This window comes from Photinus pyralis, unplaced genomic scaffold, assembly GCF_008802855.1.
Source record: "Photinus pyralis isolate 1611_PpyrPB1 unplaced genomic scaffold, Ppyr1.3 Ppyr1.4_LG6, whole genome shotgun sequence".
Taxonomy (NCBI): domain Eukaryota; kingdom Metazoa; phylum Arthropoda; class Insecta; order Coleoptera; family Lampyridae; genus Photinus; species Photinus pyralis.
The window spans coordinates 27,189,932-27,216,136 of NW_022170663.1; the positions used below are offsets into that span (position 1 = coordinate 27,189,932).

The 26,205-nt window shown below is 37.8% G+C and overlaps 1 protein-coding gene across 1 annotated transcript; it reads right to left on the minus strand.

Annotated features, from left to right (window-relative positions):
* Positions 1–25,416, minus strand: LOC116173426 (ATP-binding cassette sub-family A member 3-like). Its single transcript, XM_031490897.1, has 13 exons — positions 24,937–25,416; positions 24,651–24,887; positions 16,087–16,462; positions 15,791–16,034; positions 15,360–15,743; positions 14,864–15,312; positions 14,655–14,820; positions 7,895–8,270; positions 7,184–7,844; positions 6,857–7,133; positions 1,725–1,850; positions 1,397–1,672; positions 1–1,348 (listed from the first exon to the last, which is right to left on the minus strand). The coding sequence occupies exons 1-13, from the start codon at positions 25,167–25,169 to the stop codon at positions 126–128; spliced, it is 5,028 nt and encodes a 1,675-aa protein (XP_031346757.1). The 5' UTR covers positions 25,170–25,416; the 3' UTR covers positions 1–125.
* Positions 25,417–26,205: the final 789 nt, after the last annotated feature.

Genomic DNA, 26,205 nt, shown 5'->3' on the forward strand with positions numbered 1-26,205 from the left:
TACATTAAAGTCAAATCGACACAATATTTTTTTCTGGTTACGCACATTGGAGATGGCCACATAAGCTGCGGATATAAATAAAACTATAGGTACACTATACTTATAAAACCAACAAATGAATTACACTATTTTTCTCTTTGCTGTCTTGCGAATGTGAGGAATACCTGCTCTAAAGTACATTGTCCTAACGCATAATCTTCGATGTCAAAAACAGTTCTTGCGTGTTCCATAATGCCGAACATTTTTGACCATGGACGAGATTTATCGGTAATATAAAATGTTAGCAGCTCCTGGTGCCTTTCCCTTAAAATGGTTTCTCGAAAACTATCTTTGATAAAATTTTCTATTTCGTCAATCGCCGCTTGTTGCGACTCCTCGTTGTCAAATCGCTTAACTTTTAGTGTTAAAGTGTAACCGTCGGAAAATTTGCTTTTCAGATGTTGAGTTGAACCCAAGCACTTAATCGTTCCGTTCACCATAATCGCCATTCGCGTGCAGAGTGCTTCGCATTCCTCCATGCTGTGCGATGTCAACACAATCGTCTTTCCTCCATCTCTAATTTTACACAGCACATTCCAAAGGTGGCGCTTGGTCGCGGGATCAACACCGGCCGTTGGTTCATCAAGAAATAATACCAGTGGATTTCCGACTAAGGCCAATGCAGTGCTTAGTTTCCTTTTATTACCACCACTAAGTTCCTTAACCTTTTTGTCTAAATGTTTGTGAAAATCAAACTCTTTCGCTAAGTGTTTGGCAAGATGCTTGCATTGGCCTATTCTAACTCCGCGCAGGAGCCCGAATACTGTAAGGGTTTCTCGACAAGTAAGATCGTCAAGTAACGCATCAAATTGTGGACAGTAGCCAATTAACTGGTAAACTTCCTTAGGATGCGTTCTAATGCTCCAACCGTGAACCCATACGTCTCCCGATGTCATCTTAACGTCACCAGTCATCATCTTAAAGATCGTCGTCTTTCCAGCACCATTCACTCCTAACAATCCGAAACATTCGTATCTATGTATGCCCAAAGATATTCCATCGACAACTACCATCTCCTTGTATTTTTTCGAAAGCTGATGCATGGCCAGGTTGTAATTGCAGATGTTCCCTGTACTGACATTGTGCGTTACCGCGCGTTTTTCCTCGCACACATCCGCATCCTCGATCATATTTGCCGGAGTGTACGAGTGTTCTTTTTTACAACGACGAGGAAACGCATTGCAAATGGTTGAGAAAATGCCGTATTCGATTGAAAACAGAATGGCAAAGCACAAAATTCCCACCAAACACGAGTACAGGACCTGTTGTCCGATACCTGGACTTGTCCAGGAAAAGTAGCCCTGTTTGTCTAAAAGAATTTCGTTACATTTGTGTATAGAATTAAATTCGCCGTTACCGCAGCATTCTGGGAACTGGAAACAAACCGCAATGTCACACGTTGAGGCTATTGTACCATTAGGCAGAAACGGCATGCCTTCTATAATGTTGGTGCACATCTCCGTCGCTCTTTGGCATAATTGTAGCGTATCATAGACCACGTGCATGTCTCTCAAGCCCGAGCTGAGGCAGTAGTGAGGCATCACCATAAATATCTGGTGCAGGATTTTTGCGACATTCATTAAGTCCAGCGCCTTGATTTTGAGAATTTCAACTATCATAAAGAATCCACTACCTAGAGAGAGATAGTATAAATTCCAGATGATGAAGATTTGGAAAACGCTCACCAGCAATTATGTTGAACAAGCTAAGCACGGCGTAACCTGATGTGGGCACGTCGAACACGAATGACGCCAGGTAGGTAATTGGTAAGCTACCAAAGCCAAAACTGAGAAGTAAGGCTAACAATCGGGCTGAAAAATGATTGTAAACATATGTAACTATTCACGTGGGCATTTTATGTGCCTATACTATCATATTAAAATGCTATGAAAAAAGTTTAAACCAGTAATGTGTTCCCATAGCTATCTCTTACAGTTTTACTATTAGTATCGAAATTATTAACGATCCTCGAGATCGTTTATAATTTTGTATTGCTGTCTGTCTGTCCGTCTGTCTGTCCGTGTGCACGATAACTTTGTGTAGAGACATCCGACCGCTTTGAAAATTGATACACATGTTCTTCAGTATATAAGAAAGATCGCTATTGTTTTTCGGCTACGTAGTCTAACGGGTCAAAAAGTTACAGCCCAAAAACTGCCCAAACCTCCAAAAAAGGGTTCCTTTTTTTATAATTCTTGTTACAAAGAGCATACCTCAGGTAACTATGCAGATTAAAAAAATTGCGCATACGCAATCCAAATCTTTTTATCTGTTAAGATATTTGAATGAAATTTTGTATGTAGGCACCTCAAATAAAAGTAAAACTGATGCCGATAAAAAAATTTGACTTGTGCATGCGCAATCCGATTTTCTGACATCTCCGTTAGTTATGAACCGAGTTGCATGAAATGTTGTATGTAGGCCTCGAATAAAAGGAAAGCTAATACCGATTCAAAAATTTGTTTTTTCTATTTCGATTTTTAAATGTTCTTATTAACGCACTGTTTTCCGCTCAAAACAGTGCGTTAATGAGACCTATTAACGCACCGTTTTTAAGTTGGTATTAAAGAGGAAAACCTAAATTCACTACCCTATTTGACAGTCGATTGTATTTATTTACAAATTAGGGTTATGCTTTGATATACAGAAAGACAAGATTCCCTTTCTATTTGATTAAAAGCGAGACATGTAAGGCTGATAAAGTGTTAATCAAATTACAAGAAGAACAATATGAAAAAACCACAATTACTTTCTCCCAAAACTGAGAAGGGAATTAAATATTACGGTATGTAGCGTAAGAACCGAGATATCAACAATGTGGGGCTTTGAGGTAAATTTTTACATTAATGATTAATGCCTCTTTTTGTAGCACGCTCAACATCTACGTGCAATCTGTGACCAATGATTACTAGTACGAATAGTGTACCTATCTTCCAAAAAAGACCTACAGGTTATAAAGGAGATTTCGAATGGGGAAAGGATGACAACGAGGATACCTTCGGAACACATTAAACAATATTTTAAAGAAGCAGCTTATTGCTTTTAGCATTTGTTCTGCGTTATTAATATCGTGAGCCTGATTTGTGTAGTATCGTTATGCGCCTAAGAGGAAGTGACAATCCGAAGCCGAATCCGTCCGAATGAGTGACACCTATCACGTAACAACAACCCACTAAGGACCGATCCGTTAGTGACCGGCAAATCGCACAAAGAAACCTTTGTTTTTCTTTTTATGTCAGTCACCAATATAAGTAGAAGCAGTGTCATACGGGCGAAATCTGTTAGCTGTTAGCTTTGTCGTTAATCGACAGTGACACGACTGAATTTCACATAACTTATATAAAAGGACGAAGGACTGTATTTTGCCTTTATGAATTGTTCCACAGTTAATGTACTAATTTCTGAAGTTTATTAATTAGAACAAAATTGATGAGAGTGTATTTAAATAAGTGAAATATTTGGGACGTCGTACTGCCAACTTAATACAACCTGCACTAATACACCTTCTGTATCAAAATTCCCTAGTTACAAAAAGTTACTATAACATCATTTTGATAAAAATTTCTCGAAAATATCTTCTCAATAGAAAAAATAGTATAAGAAACTTGTTTCATAAGACGCCCCAACGCACTCGTTCATTTGAAAACTCGCCGCGAGCGGCTCATTTTCTAAACTTGAACTCGTGCGTTAAACGCGCCACTTATGAAACTTGTTTCAGCTATGCTGATCTAGTGGGACAGAATCAATCCCTTAAGGTGTGTTGTAAAAATGATGTATGTGCGAAGATCTCGAGGATCGTTCGGTATTCAGTTGTATCGGATTTTTCAACTTGGAACAGGATTGAGGATTTTTTATATTTTGGGGGCATCCGTCGTTAGCGCCAAGGTGGATAAAGTTCTAGTGGCAATCGATTGGTAATCTTTTTCTAGGAAACGAATTTTTTTCATGATTCTAGTTCTAGTATGTCGATGACAAGGATATTGAGTTGAGTTAAGTATATAGGTATATAAAAGTGATCGATTTCGGATTTCAGAACCTATCACCAGGATTTTAACTAAAATACAGGCATCTATAATTTTAATTTTTTCAACATAAACTGGTCAATCCCTCTACACACTTTAAACATGCTCTAAAAGGAAAAAGGGTAGGCATCCTACACGACTGATGCTCCGAGGTAAACCTTATCACAGAAAAGCTTAAAGTACATCAGCAAGCTTCGACGCTATCTTTAACCCAGGTGGGGGAAATGTGTGTGCTCAGTTCTTAAGTTTACCCTTTAAGGTTTCTTGGTTGTTGGATTACCTGCATCGATGATGGCACTGCGCAGTTGCTTTAAATCACTGTATCTAGCCCGAGGTCACGGGAGGGCGCAACACCTCGTGAACGCCTATTTTTTGGACAGGCCCGATGAACCAACGGAGTATCCAAAGCACGAACAAAAAGAGAAAAACGGCTTAAGCACGAGCGAGAAGAGGGAGCAGGAGGGCGCCGTTGTTCATCTCACAAACAAACACTATAGCCTTTAAACGCAGCTGTAAACTGCTCATACAATTTGATAACACCTCGCCACTAACTCAATTTCTAGAGATCTGGTCGCAGAGGCAGTACCCACATTGACCGTCATGGTCCCTCAACCTACGGACGGGTGGAGTATATCAGAATTGAGGTTGAGGAAATTCACCAAACAGTAGAAACAGTAATCTACATGAAATTACTTGTCTAACAAAAACCAAAGAGTTTCCAAAGAATGCGTCCTGATGGAATGGGGAACTAGAAAAACGTCAAGCGACTGCCAGAAGGCCATTTAACAAGCCCAAAAGGCAGAAGCGAGATGAACTCTGGGAACTGTCTAGAACGCTTGCTATGTACAATTCTGAAATAAGGTGATCTAAGAAAAAGACCTTGTGCCAATTCTGTGAAGGCATTATTAGTATATCCCCAGTAGCCTCGTGCAGATAAAAGGGTTTTATCAAAAGCTCACTCAAATAGCATGGGGAAACTTTGAAAGGTTGATAACAACTTGTCGAAAAGCGCCATGGAAACACTCACTTTCCAGGCTTTTGTCGCCAAATAGTGGCATCAGCTGACACGACAAAAGTGGAATTACAAATCCCACTCCAGAATGGGCTGCTAAAATTTTTATCCAAAGTCGGGTTGAATGGATTCTAATGGCGTTTAAACTCTCTAATGTTTGGCAGGGATGACATTTCGCAGCGCTTATACAGGGTGGTGCCTAACGCGACGCAGCATAGGAGTTTCAATGGTAATTTCTTTATAGTCAATTACTAGCTCCCGTAATTATTTTAGAGCAAAAGTCTGAAAAGCGTTTTTTTTCAAAGAAAAAAATACTGCATTTGTTCATACTATTACCACAGATATACGTAAAGACGTATAAACCTCTCGCGAGGAAAGATTGCCGGTCACAGAAGACCTGATCCCGGTCTACAACCTGTGTTTTTCTAAAGATGTGAGCGACTTCCGGGATAGGATCGTGCCAATGTTGAACGAAAAGTCTTTTCCTAAAAAAACAGCGATCACGTTTCATTATTTGCCTTTGACGTATATTATTAAATTTATACTTGTTTATAAATTAGTGTATCTAAATCGTTTATCATGTATTTAACTGAAGAGAAAGAGGAAATAATAACGTCTTTATTTACTGTGAAGTACCCCAATCGACCGATTCCAAGCAGTAGCACAGTAGACAGAATTGTGCGCAAGTTTCAAAGAACAGTAACAGTGTGAAATCACTGCAAGTGCAATAACGTTCAAAATCTCAGTCAAAACCATCAAGAACACGACAATACATTCAACGTTTTGGCAGCAGTAGCGAAACGAGATGGCATGAAAATATTTAACTGCATCTGCTACGAAGATGCTACCGTCTTTTCAAATTTTCACTTCACGTATCGATTAAGCACATTTTATCACACATATTAACACAACTTTTAAACTGGTACTCGATCACGCGATTCTGAGTGATTCTCGACGTCTTTGATGGCGTCTGCCTCAAAAATGCTACCAACTAACGCGTCTGCCAATTTGGTTTTGTTAACTAATGATGTTTCCGCATGTTTTAACACATATTTCAACTTGGTACCCGGTATAAAAAATTTGCTATGGTTAGCACAGCAGTACATTGTTCCATTTTTCAGTTCAATATTAAATAACGGAAGTCTTCTAACTGATTCAAATAGGGAAAAAAGTGCAACAATTGATGTCCTCACAGACAGCCAGCGTACTTGTGATTTTGAACTATTCTGGAGGTACATCTGCAACATGATGCAGTTGACGAATAAAAACCATTTTATTTTATGATGGGTTGCAGGACATGCGAATATTTCAGGCAATATAAAAGAAGATGATCTGGCAAAAACATTGCCACGCTTATGCCAAAAGGTCCACGGCCTTATTGTGGCATACAAAAGTCACAGACAACAATAAGTAATAAATCAGTAGGAAGAGACAAGGAGTTTCGCACTGAACATGCAACTTGACCCGCGACAAGTTCAGCGATTTTTCAAGGCCTCGCTGCATAAATCCAAGCAGGTCACAACATTCAGCAAGGTGGATCATCGGTTCCTTACAGGTCATCTTCCGCTAAAGTATCCGATACATAAGTATAGCTGAGCAGAATATTTCGTATGTAGGTAACGAAATAGGAGACGTGAACCGCAAAAGAGTTGCTAGGTGCTTCAATGATCTAAGTCTATTTTAGAAACCAGTCAGGGAATTCACAAAAATCCTGAGGGATTAATAATAAAACGTGCCTCTTTAGAAGATTCGTTGGTGGTAGGTGCACTTTTGGTATACTTACAGACGTCCTCTGCTGTGCTGAAGCCATCCTTTTGAAATATGACCAACGCTACAATGACACATACTGATGTGAAAATAAACGTTAGAACATCGCATACGAAGGACGGAATCCAAAAAGATGCGACATTCGCACCGGACACAAATTGCAAGTGCTTGAACTTAGTAGATCGTTCACGAATGTAGAATATTATGTAAAATGCCATTACGAAAGCCATTGCAAAGCCGAGGTTGTACGCTATTTGAAAGCCAATGTTGACTCGCGATTGTAAACCGGAAAACTGCAAGTTTCAAGATTACGATGGTTGTTTACAATTTGCTTACGGTTCACCTGCTTGCTTAAAGTCTCGGGCAATGGCCAATTAAACACCGCGATAGCGTAATCGGGTGTCACTTCTGACTGTAAAACTGCGTTCATTACCATTTGTAACGCCAATGGGGCCCCGTGATAAGGTTGGTTACTAAACCAAGCGATAATGGACTTGTCCGCTTCGAACGAGGCACCGGTAATGTAACGAGTGTTATAGTCCCCCATGCCCTTTTTTGATTCGTCGATCATCATTTTGGAATATTCGTCATTGGTGATGTTCTTCCAGTTAATGACTATGTGATTGGCTCTGGTAAGCATATTTATAAAGCTCTGCGAGTGGGGGTTCGCAGAGTGAGTACTGATTGGAGTGATTGGGTTGTCGTAGACATTTAACTCGTATCCCAACATAGGTTGGTTAGCAGTACTTGGTATTTTCATTACAATGATCACGGTGATCACCACGAACACTACCGGAATTAAATTTTGAATTAGAAACAGCAACCATGACCGTAGAATTGATAACCATCTTTTGTAAAACATCCCGTTTATTTGGTTCAACCACAATCTCAATCCTGTTAGCAACTTGCCATCATCGATTTCACCTAAGCAGTAACTCGCATTCAAAGCACCGTAGCGTTCAGTTTCTTCAATTTGCTGTTGTTGTCCATGATCAGCCCCAACTCTAAAAACACGTAGAGTTACAAAGAGCTTAATATAAGACATGTATCTAACTTCATAAACACCTCTTCCAAAGTTGTCAAGGACACGCCATAACTAAGCACACCTAAACTATGAGATTCTTGTTCTAGTTCACTTAACATCCGTTCGAATACGCTGTTGTATGCGTCGTCCAACACGTAACTCAATTCAGAACCAATATTGCTTCTGACAGTTATATCGGGTATATGCCGTCTCAGCAGGTCTGTTACAGATTCAATGTGACAGTCCGGTGATTTGTCTAATACTAGTTGATAACCGGCGCAGTATCGTTTCTTTAGGAAGAAACTGGAACCGCTACACTCCAATTTACCACCGGCCATTATTGCGATACGATCTCCAAGCAAGTCGGCCTCGTCCATGAAATGTGTAGTTAGTACAATGGTTCTATCTAGAAATATTTGAATATGATATATGATACCTATTATTTAGAGTTTCAAAGGTATGTACAAATGGTTAATGGTCAATCATGATTAGAATACGTCGACTTTAACAAGAACCCTATAGGGTTCTGTATGCTGAATTTTGTTTAGTTGTGCAAAAGTACCTCGTTTACGTTTGTTTTCTGTTAAGACAACGGTTGGGCTCGTAAAATTTGCCCATTTTTTTAAAATCTCGCCAAATAAAAGAGATGGTGTCCGTAATATTATCTCGAACACACTGTATAATGTAAATGTGAAGTCGGCAACAGTGCTGGTTTATAAATTAGAAAATACGATTGCAATAGTCGAATCAGAAAAAATACTGCACATCGTACCGGGGGCCCGCGAACGCATTAGATTTTTTTTTATTTTCTGGGCGACTAACCCTCGATTACGACCGCGGTATAAGATGAAATTAATGGGATTCACGTGACAGTCCGGTGTTCGAAGAGGGTAGTTCGGGTAGAACGAATGAAAAAAATGTTTAAGCGAGTCTGCCGATGTTAATACGAGGTGAATGCAAAAATTCAGGGTCCAGCGTAGAAAAATACGTGGGGAATGTAATCGCACCCACGCCACGTCGAAGTGTAATAGCGCGAAAACTTTCCGTTCGAAACGGTAGGGATTTTATTATATCGAATCGTTAGCGGAAATGTTTACTCGGAAATCACCACCTAGTAATTATATATTTATTGTGAAAGGAAATACGAAAGTACATAAATCAATTTCAATGTCATGCAAAGGATTATGTTTCGTGGGATGGTTTAATGTTTTTAACAACACGTCAAAAGATCGTTGTTTCGGTCCAGGGTAACCAGTTAGGGGATGATTCGGTACTACAGTTGAACGACATCGAGTAGATACCGTTATATCTGCAACGATCTCAGTAAAGTAAATTTACTGTATGTTCATATTTAACCGAGTCTTTAAGAGTTTTTGATTTTTTAACACTTCATTGTCATTCAAATAGTAACCAAAGAACCCTTAATGATTCAGACGTTGATTTTCAAAAATTCGATAAACTGAATACCGAACGATCCTCGAGATCTTCACACATACATTATTTTTACAGTACTTACACCTTACGGGGTTGATTCTGTCCCACCAGATCAGCATGGCGTATAAAACGAACTTTTGAATGTGCATTAGTTTGCACGCGCAAAACAAATTGTTTGATTCAGCACTAGTTTTACTTTTATTCGCGGTGCCTAGGGGCGGAGGGGGCACAGGGGACCGCTTAAGGACTTTTTACTTATATTTTCAAAAAACAAATAACTGAAAAGGTGTAAACTCAACACTCTCTATTACAAGCATTGCTTTATCGATTCCCCGATGTAAATTTAATTTAAAAAATATCTTGAAGCAATTAAAACCGTTTTTTTGTAACACTGCGCTGGTCCCCATAGTGCTGGGGCATAGGGGACCATATAATAGGTGCAAGAGGAACGTGGGGAATAATTACATTTTAAATGATTTTGCAGATAAAAAGCAAACAAATTTATTCCAAAATATGTGACAATACAAAAATTCATTTCTAATATTTTATTTACGAACACATTCTATGAACACACTAAACAAACAAGTTCCTCTTCTGTCTCCGACGCCCCTGCGCAGGGTGAAATTTTCAAGATAACATTTTCAAACGTTTTACTACAACTCGGTTGGGGTTCTTTAAATACATCTGCAGTTTCAGGTTGCATGTTTTCATTTTCAGGTTGAAAGCTTTCGGTTTCAGGTTGAAAATTTCCGTTTTTTTTCGGCATTGAAACATCTGTGACTTCAGCAAGAAGGAAATCTTCGTCGGAAAATATGTCGTCCTTTAATGGATGAATTCCAGTCGTTTGGAAACCTTTCACAGCTTTTTCCATAGTGGCGATATGAAGAAATGCCTTTGAAAAAATCTCTACACAATGAGAGACGAGAACCAGGATTATTAGTGTGCCATAGGTCACATATTGGTGTTTCAAAGATCCAAACACGGTGCGGTCAAGTGGCCAATATTATAATATTGTTCTTTCGTGCTTTATTTATTGCTGCTAGAGACCTGTCAGTGGCTGTTGTGGTTATCAAGCACTAATAATATTTTATTGGTTGGGCTGGGTTTCACATGTTTACTAAAGTGGTCTAAATATTTGATAAAGTGATCGGAATCCATCCATCCAGAACCGTTAGCGTAACCAACTGCAGCTGGTGAACATCCCTTCATAAATAGTGGGTTCATGCGCTGTCGAGGAAAAAGAAAAAATGGTGGAACCTGGAACGTAAGATCCTGCAGCTGAAATCCCACAAACTGCGGTAACATTAAACCCACGTTCAGTGCTCACAATGCGCCCGAACTGTTTTTTCCATTTTTCAGCTAATATCTTTCTGGGAACTGGTACCGAATTGGCACCAGTCAATGTTGTAAGTCTGGTCTGATCGCATATCATTAGCGTCTAAAACCGATCGCAAAACATCAAAAAACCTTTGGACTTGAGGTTTGTTAAATCCTGCTGCTCGTGCTAGGCTTGTAGGCTCAGGAGCCCTAATAGAAAGTTGTGGATTTCTTTTTTTAAAACCGGACAACCAGTCAATTCCAGCCAATTTCGCACTCCTATTAAGGATGTTTTAATTGCATTTGTTCCGCTAACTCAAATGCAAGCCGACGAGCATCCAAAGGAGTTATTCCATAAAAAACGTTTTTCTAGGTCTAAAATATGCTCCACTAATGCACTTTCTTGTTGGACGGAGAAAACTTGCTTAAGAAGGTCAGTTCTGGGAGATTTCGGCACGTCATTCTTTGGTCTTCGCAAAATACAAGTTTTGGCCACTACTAGAATTGACGTTTGTTTACATTTGCGCCAACTACTATATTTTGTAGCCAAATAATCATGTTTAATTGGGGTGTGAAGCAATAGTATATTTCATTAGGAGTTCGGAAAGCAGGCTTTTTCCGTGCGCGCGTGGAAAATTCCCGTGTGAGGCGTAGCCCACTACACCGTACCGTATCATGACCGTACCATGATACAAATACATGTATCATGGACCGTACTATGAACGTATCAGGCACGGAAAGTAGACGATACGGACGGACTACTATGCCCACTAGACCGTATCAACACCGTAACATACCCGTGCGTAACGCAAGGTTGGTATATTACTATTATGTATATTATACATATTATAGTAATTGCCGCAATGGCAAACATAAATTACGTGCAAAACAACAAACTTCAAAGAGCTGAGAATTTGTGCGTTAAATATATTTTTAACCTGCGTATAGATGACAGAATCTACGATAAATACAAAATCCTGCACATGCTGAAGATCAGAGACTTACAAGAATTTAGGATACTAAATGTACTTCTTTCAATACTAAAAAACAAGACACCAGAGTATCTAAACGATCAGTTCACCTTTTTTCAAAGTTGTACCCGTCAACAAAATAAAGTCCTAGTGCTCCCAACTCATAAAACAGAAGTGTATGCTCAGTCCTTCACGGTGAAAGCTATCAAGCTGTATAACAACTTACCGGAAATCGTTAAAACCATAACTACAGCTGCAGTGTTTAAAAAAAGACTCAAAGACTACTTATTAAACAAGAACGATTACTAGTGACCCTAAGTGTATGAGTTGTTATTGTTATTCACAATTCCCGCAAATCAAGTGTATTATTTTGGTAGGGCAATCCATTTCTTTTTCTCAGTTAATTTACCTAGTTAATAATTGTTCTTTATCATTTTTGAACTGTACAATGTATATAATGTAATTATTATTGTATGTTAAGCTCGTGAAGAGGTAAGAGAGGTCTTTTAAGACCTATTCTAAACGAGCTAGATAAATAAATTCAGTCAGTCNCTCTCTCTCTCTCTCTCTCTCTCTCTCTCTCTCTCTCTCTCTCTCTCTCTCTCTCTCTCTCTCTCTCTCTCTCTCTCTCTCTCTCTCTCTCTCTCTCTCTCTCTCTCTCTCTCTCTCTCTCTCTCTCTCTCTCTCTCTCTCTCTCTCTCTCTCTCTCTCTCTCTCTCTCTCTCTCTCTCTCTCTCTCTCTCTCTCTCTCTCTCTCTCTCTCTCTCTCTCTCTCTCTCTCTCTCTCTCTCTCTCTCTCTCTCTCTCTCTCTCTCTCTCTCTCTCTCTCTCTCTCTCTCTCTCTCTCTCTCTCTCTCTCTCTCTCTCTCTCTCTCTCTCTCCCGTTTATTTTAATTTGTTGTTTTTCAAATCTCATGTATTTGTTTTGCTTTTAAAAACAAAAAGGGGGTACTGTAACGGAAGCTTGTTAAATTTTCCAATTTTTTGTAGATTTCAAAATTATATTCGGCTAGAAGTGCGTATCGATGATTCAGATTTCTGGGAAGCTGTAGTTTTCATTAAAAATAACAAACATTTTTTTTCGATGTAATTAAGTTTCAAATATCGTGAAATTTTAGATGAGTTATTGGTTTTGGACTTCCAATTTTGGGCTAGTGAACGATTAGTAGGTGATTTAAAAAAGGCCACTGGTTAAAAGACGCAATTGATTCTAAGAAAAATATGTAATGAAACAGTGAGGCTAAAAAATTATGAGTTGGTTTATTTCCGGTAAATCGTAGGGAGTGTTAATTACGGGCGTTGGTTTACTCGCGATATAAAAACAAAATGATCCGAAATTTAGAAGAGATATTCGCACGAGCGAGTCTCGCTGCGGAAAAAAACGCTGCTACGGGCCACCGAGAGAATTTTTTTAGTAGACGCGAATGTCGCTGATGCCCCGTGGCTTTGGACCATCGACGTCAAAGAGGTCCAATTAAATAGATATAATTTGTCGGACGTTTTAAGTTAAAATCGTGTCTTTTAACCAGGAGCAAATTGGTCGTTCTGGAATAGTGAATTGTTCGGAAAGTATTAATCATTGAGTATCTTGCAAAAAAGCAACTGCAGTTTTGTTTAACGTGCGATTGAAAAACTTCCGTTCAGAAATTATACAAAGTACGAAATGCGCGCTAGGTAATTGTTGTTCAATTTGGATTACGCGATTGGAATTAATAGACAAAGATTGAGAATAATTTAAATCATCCTCCACTACAAAAACACCATCTCAAAAGGAGAAGAATACAAATGTCTAAATTGTAAGTTATTTTTATCAAAAGTTATCTAGGAACTGATTTATATTAAATTTTAATTTTGTCATTTTATAATTCTTTTCGGCGAATGGTTTTATAGGTAGGCTAGTTTAGTACTTAGCCATTAGGTATATTCATTGCTGTAGGTCTTTAATTAAGTATTATATTAAGTAAATTTAAATAGTATTCAGATTCAGGATAGTTGTAATGTAAGTAATTGAGTAATTAATATACTAAAAAAAATCAATTGTGGGTGCAGTGGAATTTGGATTTTTTTTTTCAATATAGTCGGTTTATTTTTGTGGGTTTATTTTCATCAAGCAGAAACGTGATACGGTAATAAAGGGTTTTTCAACAAGAACTTTGTTTTTCAGTTGTGGCAACACCGGCAACATCATAGTTTTGACATTTAGTTTTTTGACGTATTCGTAGTAGATGCATGGGCAATTGTTACAATGAATTCAATTTCGCTTGAAAATCGCATTAAAATCATTAAAATCCAGGGTATGTCAACAACCAAAATTGCCGCATTTGGGCTTCTGAAAATCCTAGAGCGATTATTGAGAAGCCTTTACATGCTCAACGTGTCACTGTATGGTGCGCTATGTGGTCTGGAGGGGCGATTGGGCCGTTTTTTTTCGAAGATGAGACTGGAAATGCGATAACGGTCAATGGATCACGCTATCGCGAGATGTTAACAACTCAATTTTGGCCTATTATTGATGACGTGGATATCACTGACATGTGGTTTCAACAGGACGGTGCCACATGTCACACAGCCAATGAAACGATCAATTTATTGCAAACCAAATTTCCCGATCGCATAATTTCACGAAACTCAGCTGTTAAGTGGCCAGCCAGATCGTGTGATTTAACACCACTGGATTATTTTTTGTGGGGCTATGTTAAGGACAGAGACTATACGGAGCCAATCGAATCGATTGCAGCCTTAAAACTCAAAATCCGTGATGTGATTAACGAAACAGACCCGTCATTTTGCCAAAAAGTGATTAAAAACTTTGAGGAAAGAATCGACATCTGTCAGCGTGCTCGTGGTGGACATTTGCCACATATCATTTTTCATTCATAATTGCCCAACTTTTCTCTTTGTAATTCAATAAAAATTTTAATCATCTTCATCTAATTTTTTTGTTTTATTTTGTTTTAGAAAACAAAGTTCTTGTTGAAAAACCCTTTAGTAGGGCTATTACAAGTATTTGTGATATTAACAAGGAAGTGATTCTAATACGAATGCAACTTTCATTATAGTACCCTTACCTTTCTTTTGCTTCAACAACAAATCCCACAAAGCTCTTCGTGCCGACGGATCCATACCGGCCGACGGTTCATCACACATAACCACTTGTGAATTGCCACATAGTGCCACACCAACCGACAATTTCCTTTTCATGCCACCTGACAATTGCTTTGAAGTCGCCTTGGCCTAAAATACATCTGAAGTGCTTAGCCCATAAACCACGCTTTACCTTGTCACATAGTTCCAGCAGGCTAACATATTTTTCAATTTCTTCATTAACTTCGCTTCGTTTCACCCCCTTTAATCTACTATAGAAATAGAGATGCTCCTCAACTGTTAAATCGTCAAAGAGTATGTTGTGCTGTGGACATATCCCAAGACTATTTCGAACCGCCTTCATATTCGTTCTAATATCAAAACCCCCGACTGTTGCAGTTCCACTCGTAGGGGGTATCATCCCGGTCAACATTGACAGAAGCGTAGTTTTACCTGCACCGTTATGACCCAACAGAACGGTGATTTGATCCCTGTACATATTAAGAGAAAAGTCGTTTACTGCCACTCTATTGTTCGAATATATTTTTCCAATAGCCTTAATTTTGATACCGGGGTGAAGGTACGTTGGTTCACTTTCGCAGTTCTCATTCACAATTTGATGTACACCGTTTTCATTACCTTCTAAGGCTAGTATTAGCAAACGGTGGAGAAACTCTGCGAGTACTTACCGCTAATTGTGGTACCACACCAATACGAAGGAAGAAAGAGAAAGTACCACGGTTGCTTAATGCCGTAGTCCCCTGGAAAAACGGCTTCCACGTAAAGAGCTATCAGTAGGTATATCACCGCATCAACTGCTAACATAATTAAAACGTATCCGAAAAGAAGATCATCACCCTGAACTTGGCTCCACAAGTTATGCCACTGTAAACCTTCATCAATACTTTCCATTTTCACTATCAGTTTCATGCCCAATGCTAAAGCAGAATTGGAACACAGTGTGGCGAGAAGTTTTTCCGTCAGTGAGACGTGGTCGTATTTGAATTGAATGGCCATAGATGGTACATATAACAAAAACCAGGCAATACCGGCGAAAGTTGACGCCGTGCTCGCTAAAAAGTACTTCCCAGTTAACCAAGCCGAGCAGCACTCGCTATACCTTTCGAAAACAGTGTACTCACTGCAAAATTAAACGTTATCAATGAGCACGAGAACAACACCAAAAAGATAAACAGTATAATTGGGTTTGAGTGCGTAAATACTGTGTGTTCAGTGCCAGGGTACCAGGGAAATTTCAGTAAAATCACCATTAGTATTAATGAAACAAGCATCATGACGAATGATTTACAAAACCAGGCAGTCCAGTGCAACCAATTTGGCAATCCCATAATTTTCATCGCTTCCTAAAAGTCATTGGCGGATCAAAAGAGATTGTAGCACCTTCTGATGACTTACCTTAAGCTGTTTTTCTTTTTCAGTTGCGATTACCCTAACGGTGTTTATGCACGGATACACAAAGCTAGCCATAAAAACAATTCCAATGAAAGATTCGAGCGACGATAGCAGTATATCGCTTATATATTTTGGATACGGAAATCGTTGCATAAAGATTGGAGTTTCTGAACGATTGATAGATTTACCAAACGCAGTTTTTTTGTGATGATTTATAATCGACCAAGACAAGTGTTCTTGGAGCATTAAGAATCCTTCATTGGCGTAACTTGGTGGTCCACCATCAGCGTATTGCAATTCTCTGACGCCAGGAAGGTAGTACCTTGGAAATATCTCTCCAGTTTTCCAAGTCGTGGAGCCATGCACTTCCCCTGGAAATCTAATATTCTATTAATAAAAATATACAGGGTCATTCTTGACGAGTGTCAGTTAGAAAGATATGGAAAACCTTTGAAAATGAAACTAAACTGATAAGTCCTTTAAGGGTTTTGGCACATGATGAATTGAACTAAAATATTTTCAAGATGGTGCCACTTCCGGAAATACCGGAAGTAGCCATCAACTTTGTTATTTTAAATAGGGACCCCCTATTTTTTCTACATTTTCGGATTCTACGTCAAATTTGGAGTACAACGATACATAGTTGACCCTTTGCTCCAAGGGTTTCGCCGATATTCAAGTTTTTATGTCAAAAATTGAATTTGCAGGGGTAATTTTAAAAATTTATTATTCGAAAACGGTGAGAGATATTGCAACACAGTTTTCACTGATTTATTAAAGAAAGATCGAATTTTCTTATGGTATGCATAACAGTCTAAGAAAGTGAGACTACGCCACATTTTCAAAGCTCTCAACTTTTAAACTTTCAAATCTCCATAACTCCATTTTTTCAAATGGCACCCCCCATTTTGTTCTTCACCCCTGTTTTCCTTTTTCCTAGACCTTTAATTTGATACAAAATGTCAAAAGCTGCTTCAAACGGTTTCCGAGATATTCCATATTTTAGTTACTTCTTGTAGCAAATTAAAAAAAAATTAATTCCCTTGATGTAATTCTTTTGTTTTTATTATGATAATGTTTAAACGTCAAATTTGCAGGAATAACGGTATGTTACAAACAAAAATACAAAAAAGGAAGACTGCGGTAGACTCTGAAGAACAAGAAATAACAGCTGTACTGGCGTATTTTGCTGCAAATCCAACTGCATCGCTTAATGATATCCAAAGAGAAATTGACATACCAGATACGAGTGCACAAAGATTTCTCAGTACTGGCGTATTTTACAGTTATTTCTTGTTCTTCAGAGTCTACTACAAGCTTCCTTTTTTTGTATTTTTGTTTGAAACGTACCGTTATTCCTGAAATTTTGTATTAATTTGCGAATTATAGCCTCTGTGGGTTGCGCCTTGTCAGGGTATCTGGAATTATATTCACCGTGTATTAATATTAAATTCAAAAAATCTTCATTAGTGTAACCCAAACGAGCCATTATTGACGAGAAGTATAAGTTCAAGCAGCAAAATTTGACGTTTAAACATTATCATAATAAAAACAAAAGAATAACATCAAGCGACTTAATTTTTTTATCAATTTGCCACAAGAAGTAACTAAAACATGGACTATCTCGGAAACCGTTTGAGGGAGCTTTTGACATTTTGTATCAAATTAAAGGTCTAGGAAAAAGGAAAACAAGGGTGAAGAACAAAATGGGGGGTGCCATTTGAAAAAATGAAGTTATGGATATTTAAACGTTTAAAAGTTGAGAGCTTTGAAAAAGTGGCGTAGTCTCACTTTCTTAGACTGTTACGCATACCATAAGAAAATTCGATCTTTCTTTAATAAATCAGTGAAAACTGTGTTGCAATATCTCTCACCGTTTTCGAATAATAAATTTTTAAAATTACCCCTGCAAATTCAATTTTTGACATAAAAACTTGAATATCGGCGAAGCCCTTGGAGTAAAGGGTCAACTATGGGGTATCGTTGTACTCCAAATTCGACGTAGAATCCGAAAATGTAGAAAAAATAGGGGGTCCCTATTTAAAATAACAAAGTTGATGGCTACTTCCGGTATTTCCGGAAGTGGCGCCATCTTGAAAATATTTTAGTTCAATTCATCATGTGCCAAAACCCTTAAAGAACTTATCAGTTTATCTTCATTTTCTAAGGTTTTCCATATCTTTCTAACTGACGCTCGTCAAGAATGACCCTGTATAATAAAATAATAATACTAAATAAAAATTTAATTTTCACATCATTACATGAGGTAGACTGACACCTCATTGTACAGGATGTAATACCACTAACACAGTAAAGAGAATCTATCAAGGACTTCAGTCCAGATATTACGAAATTTTAGTCATTTCTTTCTCAAATATATAACCTATTGCTGTACGGAATGGCATGCGGTATACCACCCACAAAACGCATGTTCAGCTAGCCCAAAACAAATCAAAATTGTAACATGACTTTTTTATTATACAAATTTTGATCAACACCTGAAATAAACTATGCAATTACGAACAATTCTAAAAGGAAAAACAAATACAAATTCAAAAGAAACGAACTAACTTTGTGTTTAATTGGTTAATAATCCCCTAAACTCCTAAAGAAATATTCCCATACACAGGATCTCCCGTCACTATTTTTGGTGTGCAGGCAGAAGTAAATATAATATATAATATATAATATAACTTAGTCCAGAATACGTGTTAGCGGCAGAGAATTTGAATATGAAAATAGATCAAGGTGACCTTTAAAGATCACTCGCTCCTCCTACCTTCTCACAATTACCTTCGAAAGAACGCCAAAGGTTCTAAACCAAAATTTCGCGTGAATAATCAATTTAATTACTACTCATTACGCTAACTATTCATATTTTAAGGTTCCCGGTAAGGTCATAAATAACTATTAGAATCTTAGCGAGACGGAAATTAAAACGTTCCTTTCAGTCATGCGCTCGAAGTGAGCTTTCCTAAATCGCGAGCTTCGTATGTATATGCGCCGTCATAATATTATTTTTAATTCGCGCAGCGTTCTTATCTTAATACAACAGAAACAATATTCACAATGACAACCAGCATTTTTCGTCTAAAACCCGCTAACTTTAAACCTACGCAAGGTATCACATTCTTTCCAAAATGGAGTGAGCAGTTCCACGATCGCTTAACCATGATTTGAGATCGATAGCACAATACCAACGGCAGGAAATATCTCCTGTGGTAGAGAAAAGTAGAAGATAGAATTTAATACAAGGGAGCCCCTCGACCAATCGCGAGTCACGGAGTTCTGTTTACGAAACTGATGTAGAATTAGCTCTTTGATAATGGAAAAACCCCCTTTAACGGGCACTAAAGAAAGGATTCACATAAGCGATCAAGCGACAACACTCCCAATAACTTTTCCGTAAGCGTACTACACGCTTCCGCAACTCGACTTCAACAACTGCTGACTATGATACACCAAAAGCGTTCACCACTAAAAAAAGTAACAATTAACGCGCGTCATTCCTTGCTTTTCAACTGTTCGAACCATTTCCTTATCAAAATTGCTGCGTCGTCGAATATAATATGTGTTTTCGTTTCGGCGAAAACAGCTTATTTACAAAATTAATTGGCGCACGCAGCGATAACCCTCTTATCGGAATGGCCGGAGATAACGTGAGACAACTTTGACAAAACATTTTATGCAATTATATTTGAACAATAAAATAAACAAATTAAAATTCTATTATTTAAACAAAATTACATAATATCATTTAAAAAAATTCTAAATAAAACCAACAATGACTTCAAATTCGAATACATGATGGAAATTGTGTTAATTCTAAATTACAACATTTAACGTCACAAATAAATCAAAATACCTAAGCACAAAGAGGGTGGCCCAACATTATTTTATTAATTGGACATATCAATTTTTCATTTACATTAATTTGTTTTGAGGGCCAAGACTGAGGTCATATCAAAGAATATTGTGTCACTTACTATTATTTATATAAATATTTCTTTTAAGACGATTCAAGATTGTTTACAAGAATTTTATGTTGTACCTACATAATAAATAACATTACAGCAAAGTTCCAATAGTTTTAATAAAGAAGAACTAAAAATACCATCTATACCTTCCGTTCAAAGAAATTGGGACTTGATCAACGTTGAACGTGTAGTAAGATCTATGACACTGACAAGTGAACTCGATATCGCGAGATATAAAGCTTCGGTGGTTCCAGAATCTAACGCATGGTTAAATACACTTCCCTCTAAAACCATTGGATTGTTATTGGACAACAATACGTTTCGTATTTCCATCAGTTTACGTCTTGGAACAAACATTTGCGTTCCTCATACTTGCATTTGTGGTACGCAAGTAGACAGCAGTGGAATACACGGACTATCTTGCTCGATGAGCGCAGGTCGACATTCTCGACACTCATCTTTGAATGAAATAATACATCGTTCACTTGCATCGGCAAAATACCCTGCTATGTTGGAACCTGTAGGCCTAAGACGTGACGACAATAAACGTCCTGATGGAATGACCCTTGTGCCTTGGACCAAAGGACAAATGCTAGTTTGGGATGCCACATGCACCGACAGTCTAGCACCATCCCATGTTAATTTATCAAGTAAAACGGGTGGTGCAGTAGCTGAATCTGCGGCAGGTATAAAAATAAGGAAATATTGTTCAATTATAGAACAGAACCATATTTTTATACCTTTCGCAGTAGAGACTTTGGGACCTTGGTGCAGAGAGGCTCGTAATTTTGTGGAGTGTTTAGGAAAACGTATTGCCAGTATTACTGGAGAACCTCGAGATACTAGTTATTTAAGACAAAAAATCAGTATTGCTATACAACGTGGCAATGCGGCAAGTGTAATGGGGACGCTTCCAACTGCGATCCCCATGGAAGAAATTTATTATTTGTTATGAATATTTAAAAATTTTTAACTTTGTAATTAAAATAACAAAGTAAAAATCAATTATATACAATCAAGGGTGAATTTTTTCCGGATGATTAGTATGGGGATCTCGTAACCCGTTAGAGATATGAAGTCGCTTAAATGAGCAAAGAATTTCAGAATTTTATGTAGATTAATTTTCCCTTTCAGAGTGTCTTGTAGCTCTACAAATAACGAAGTTATTGTAAAAATACTGAAGAAGGTCTTTTCGGAAATGCGCTGGCGTTAATTTACTTTTAAAGATATACGTTGATTTATTTTTAAAGATATCAAAAAATAGTTTAAACAAACATTTTGTAATTTTTTATCGGCTTTCTGATGATGCTTACATAAAATTTTTATGACTTGTGGGTTACGAATATATCACATCAACTTTCTTATTCTTTATGGACGCCCTATGGGATTTTTACGTCACTCGATATAGAAAAATTACAAGACCAGTGATACTAAACACTTAGTAGGTAGTTCATTTGAGACTCAACATTGGATTTTTGCCTTGAAGTTTACAATGTATTCCTTATGGCAGTAATTCTATGGGCGTGGTTCATGGTATTGCACTTATGTCAGATGTTGTTTTCTGGCACAAGCTTTCGATTATTTCAAGTTCAACGCCTACTTAATAAACATTTAAAACGGCTCTGCAAATCCATTTAAATCGAATTTTCTCTGGAACTACTGATCGGATTTGAAAAATAAAAACAATTCTGAAAACAGAATGAACATTCCTTTCGACCTACCTAACATATACTACCCCTTCCCATTTAAAATTTTTGAGATGCAATTCACCCCCCTTCTCAGGGTTAAAGTTATGTAAGTAGTATTACTTAATTTAGGTGTTTCCCTCAAAACTAAAATTAACGCGTTCGAGCGATTCTGGCAAAACTGTCGTTAAGTTGGCAAAATTGGCATTGACTGTTTTCAGTGAGCCACTCTGTATAAGAAAGTTGTGTAGAATTTTATGCTCTACAATTTCTGATAACAATGTTTTTTTCTAAAGTGAACCATTAAAGAGATATGATTGAAAAACTAAGAAACCAACCAAATTTCGGAGGTTTTGGGAGTGGTACGAGAGAAGCACAAGAGATGGGAGGTCGAAAACTTAGATTCTTAACCATCAGATGACACTTGCAGATGTGTTGCACACTGACTCCCTCGGTACTGCGCGAACGCATGCGCGCTAAAATTTGAATTTGCATATAACTGTCCAGTGTACTAATATCCTTTAGTTCATTTAAAACCATGGATAAGCGATGCACTCTGTAAGAGGATTCTTTTTAGGAATAAGTTGTATAAAAGATTTAAACGTAAATCTGGTGTCTCAGTTGAGAAATTTAGGCTATTCTTTATCAGGTATCGAAATAAGTTAAACAATGATATAAAGGATGGCAAGGAGGCATATTATATGAACTTGTTTAACAGCAAGGGAAATTCTAAGAACACCTGGAACATCATTAAGGATATTACAGGGCAACAAAATAAAAACACACAGTTTGCATTGGAAATACAAGGTAGTATACATAAGGACTGTAAATATGTGGCTAACGAATTCAACAAATATCTTTTAACGGTAGAGTTGCTTACATTTTTAAGAATTCTAAAATTTGTATGTAGATGTTTTAACCAAATTTTATACATTATCTCTATAAGTAAGAATTTTATCAGAAAATATCTTGAATTTATCGTGGTATAAATCACCCTACCCTGCACCCTTACCAAAGGGGATGCATAATAATGAAACTTGCAACCCCCATTTTCTAACGTTTAACCTCCCTTTTAGACATCGAAATTTGATGGCCGCCTGGCACACCTTCAAGGTATAGGCTACCTACGGCAAAAAATTCCAGGACTCTAGGACCATTCTCCTAGAAGTAGGTAGTTCGAAACGGCAGAAGTGGGTCCGGACGGACGGACAAAACGCAAACAATAGCACCTTTTTATTTATTCAAGCACCTTTTAAATAAATCCATAAAAAAGCTTACCTTAGCTTAGCTTCTTTTAATAAGAATTTAGAGTCGTAAATAGGAATTAAAACTTGAAGCTTAAATTCATTGAATTAAGCCTTTTTTCTAGAAGATAGGACCTGTAAATTCACAAATGAATCACTTTCGAAATTCCAAGAAAACTATAATTCTTGGCCGGAGCACAAAAATGCTCAAAACGTGAAAATTAATCTCTTATATACCTATCTCAAAACTGTCGAACATCATACGACTTTGTACAAAAGTTATATGTGCATTTTTCCGCCAAACTCACCTAACGAACATACATACGTGCGTCTCGCCTAAGAAAAGTAATTTATTTTTTGAAGTAGAGAAAATGTGGTTTTGTTTTTTTGTTTTTATGTAGTTCTAGTACAAGAGGCATACAACGTGGTATTAAAAACAGATCTATCAAAATACCACTAAACAAGTATAGATTGTGCACAACTCATGTGCAGATAAAGCCCATTTTTTAAACCAAAATAGCTTTTGTTTTGACATCACCAATGGATATATTTCTTGCAGACGTTTCAATCGCCCTTGTGTCACGATACGATGTCGAGGAGGAGGGGTAGGGTTGGAGAAATTAATTCCTTTCGTTGAGACCTTCCATTAGAGTACCATGAAGGTTAAAACTAGTTCCACTCCCCCTCCCCTCTCCCTGCCCCTACCCCTCCACCCTGTACTTTGATAAGAGGACAGAAAGAAGGGCAGTAGTTGGTAGAAAACAGTCCCTTTCGTTGAGACCTTTAATTAGAATACAATGAGATAAAATATTAAAGACAAGTGTTACAATGCGACCTATTGTAATACGACTATCTTGTGGCACGAGTGGCGACGCGAAGCGTAGCCACGAGTGTCCATTATTACAATAAAGTTTAACTTGGCACCACTAAAGGCATGCGTATGCAAAATCTGAGACCAATTGGTTGTCGTATGTAAAAGTTATGCACGTTTCACTTTCAAAAACAGCATCTCACGAAATAATTCGTGGGGGGCTCCTTTTTAGACAGCGAAATTTGATGGCCGTCTGGCACACCTTCCAGGTATAGGCTACCTACTGCAAAACATTCCAAGATTGTAGCACCATTCCTCTAAAAGTAGTTCAAAACGGCAGAAGTGGGTCCCGACGGACGGACAAAACGCAAACAATAGTACATTTTTTTTAATTCTTCAAAAATGCGCTAAAAAACGACATACAGTCGTGAGCACCAAAGATGACCTTTACGTCACTAGTTTATGAACTAATTTCCAACTGTTACTATCTTCTTCTCGCTTACGTGTTGACATGTGATAGAGAAAAATGTAGAGAATAATGAACATCTTTGGTGCAAACGAACAGTCTGCATCATCACGACATTTTTTTTTCTATTTGTAATAGATAGACATGCTAAAAGTGTTACACGCGACAAGGTCAATATGTAGGTATAGAGTCACACATCTCGAAATGCCAAATAATGTTTAAGGCGTGTATTATCAGTATGATCTCAACCAAAATGAATAAACGAGTGTTAGGTACGTACATACAAACACTCATAATTTGTGATTAGATTAAATACGCGTCTTTGCGGAAACAAAATTCGTGATCAAGAGCATTAATGATCCGAGTTGAACTTTATTTACCTACCTGAAAATAGCGGAAAGATTCCGCTCCAGTTTCACATCCCCGGAAAAACTGTCGTCAAAAATCACTGCAGCAAACAAAGACAAGCTGAGCTGGTTAAATAATTCCTCATTTAATTTGTCCGAATGATTAAAACCAGTGTGCTTAAATGATCCGTGCTTGCTCACATCATTGAGCCCAGTTATCGTTTCATCCATAATTTTGGTTAAATACGGATTAAGCGGGGACCACACGATAGTACTGAAAAGGTTTTGTTTACTCACTCGAAATCCAAAATAAACACACTTACTTTCTTCTTTCAGACGGGTTCCACGTTTGTGTCCGAAAAGGACTATAGAATGAAGCGGGATGTTCTTCTGGACTGACCAGTGATCGAGCAATTACTAAAATTAACGTAAATAAAACTGGCGCCGCAATTTCCACAAGGGTCTGCACTGGATGTCTCCATTGCAATAAAACATTTTTCCACATCAGTAGTGAAAATTTTTCCAAGTTTTCCCATTTGGACCGTTTCACATCCATAATTCCGCGGCTGTCGATTGAGTATACCTACCTACTCTACTAACCCAAAAATCGTCGTTAATCATTATACTACCTACGCTATCAGATAAAACATTCTGGGATTACCGATAAGCGTACAGATCACATTTGTTTACACAAAATGTATTTTGCAATGTACTTTAGACTGACGTCACCTGAAGGTGTTTTTCGTATGAAAAACCTCGTTCGAGAAATAGGCACTGCATTTGTAGAGTATGTAGACTCAAATTCTCGGATTAATAAAAGATAATAGACCGGGAGGCAGCGTACATAGTAACTAAACCATAAGCGACAAAAAATTCGACAATACAGGCTGAAAGTACGTTGAAAACTAATAATAAAATCACTCGTCTGCCAGTCGTAAGTGGCAGCATTAACTTGGGGCGGCGCTGAATAGGTGACTTCTTTAGGTGATCAACTAAATTACCAAACTATAAGGGTCACGGAAAAGATTTGTATCAAGAAATCCCATTTTTTCCATAGTTTTAAAATATGCTATGGCAGACGATTTCGAGTGCAGCGTTGGTAGCGAAAGACGCCCTGCAATGTAGGGAAAAACACCCCTGAACTAAACCATGAGGACCGTATAAAAATCATACATAAAAAATTCCTCTTTTTACCACTACTTTAAAATATATCCTGGCAGACGACATTAAGTGTAGCTTTAATAGTGGCAGACGTCTTAGAAGTTAAAAAATTTAGGTATAGTAAATCCCAGCGAGTGCGAGCGTGTGAGAGATAAGCGCGCGAGAGCATAACGAACAGAGATAGCGATAGGATACTGACTACTGAGATCTTTCAAATCATTTGATTCTAAACTTCTCATTCGCATAGTTCCATCCGCTTCAATCAGACGGATTGTAGAAAGTCAGACATTTTTCGGTGGCATTCGCCCAAATTGCGATGAACTAAACCATGAGGACCATACACAAGTCATACATCTGGTAAATGCGTGGGAACCCGGTAACGTGTTACCCTGCGCGTTACACACATCAACACCCAAATTCACGAACATCTC

Bases quoted from the DNA above. Each gene is read 5' to 3' on its own strand.
- LOC116173426 (XM_031490897.1), bottom strand. From the start codon at position 25,169: ATGGATGTGAAACGGTCCAAATGGGAAAACTTGGAAAAATTTTCACTA. The intron at 15,744-15,790 runs GTATAGCGAGTG...AGTACTTTTTAG, and splicing joins GAGTACACTGTTTTCGAAAG to CGAGCACGGCGTCAACTTTC. The intron at 1,349-1,396 runs GTAACGGCGAAT...AAATTCTTTTAG, and splicing joins CCAGTTCCCAGAATGCTGCG to ACAAACAGGGCTACTTTTCC.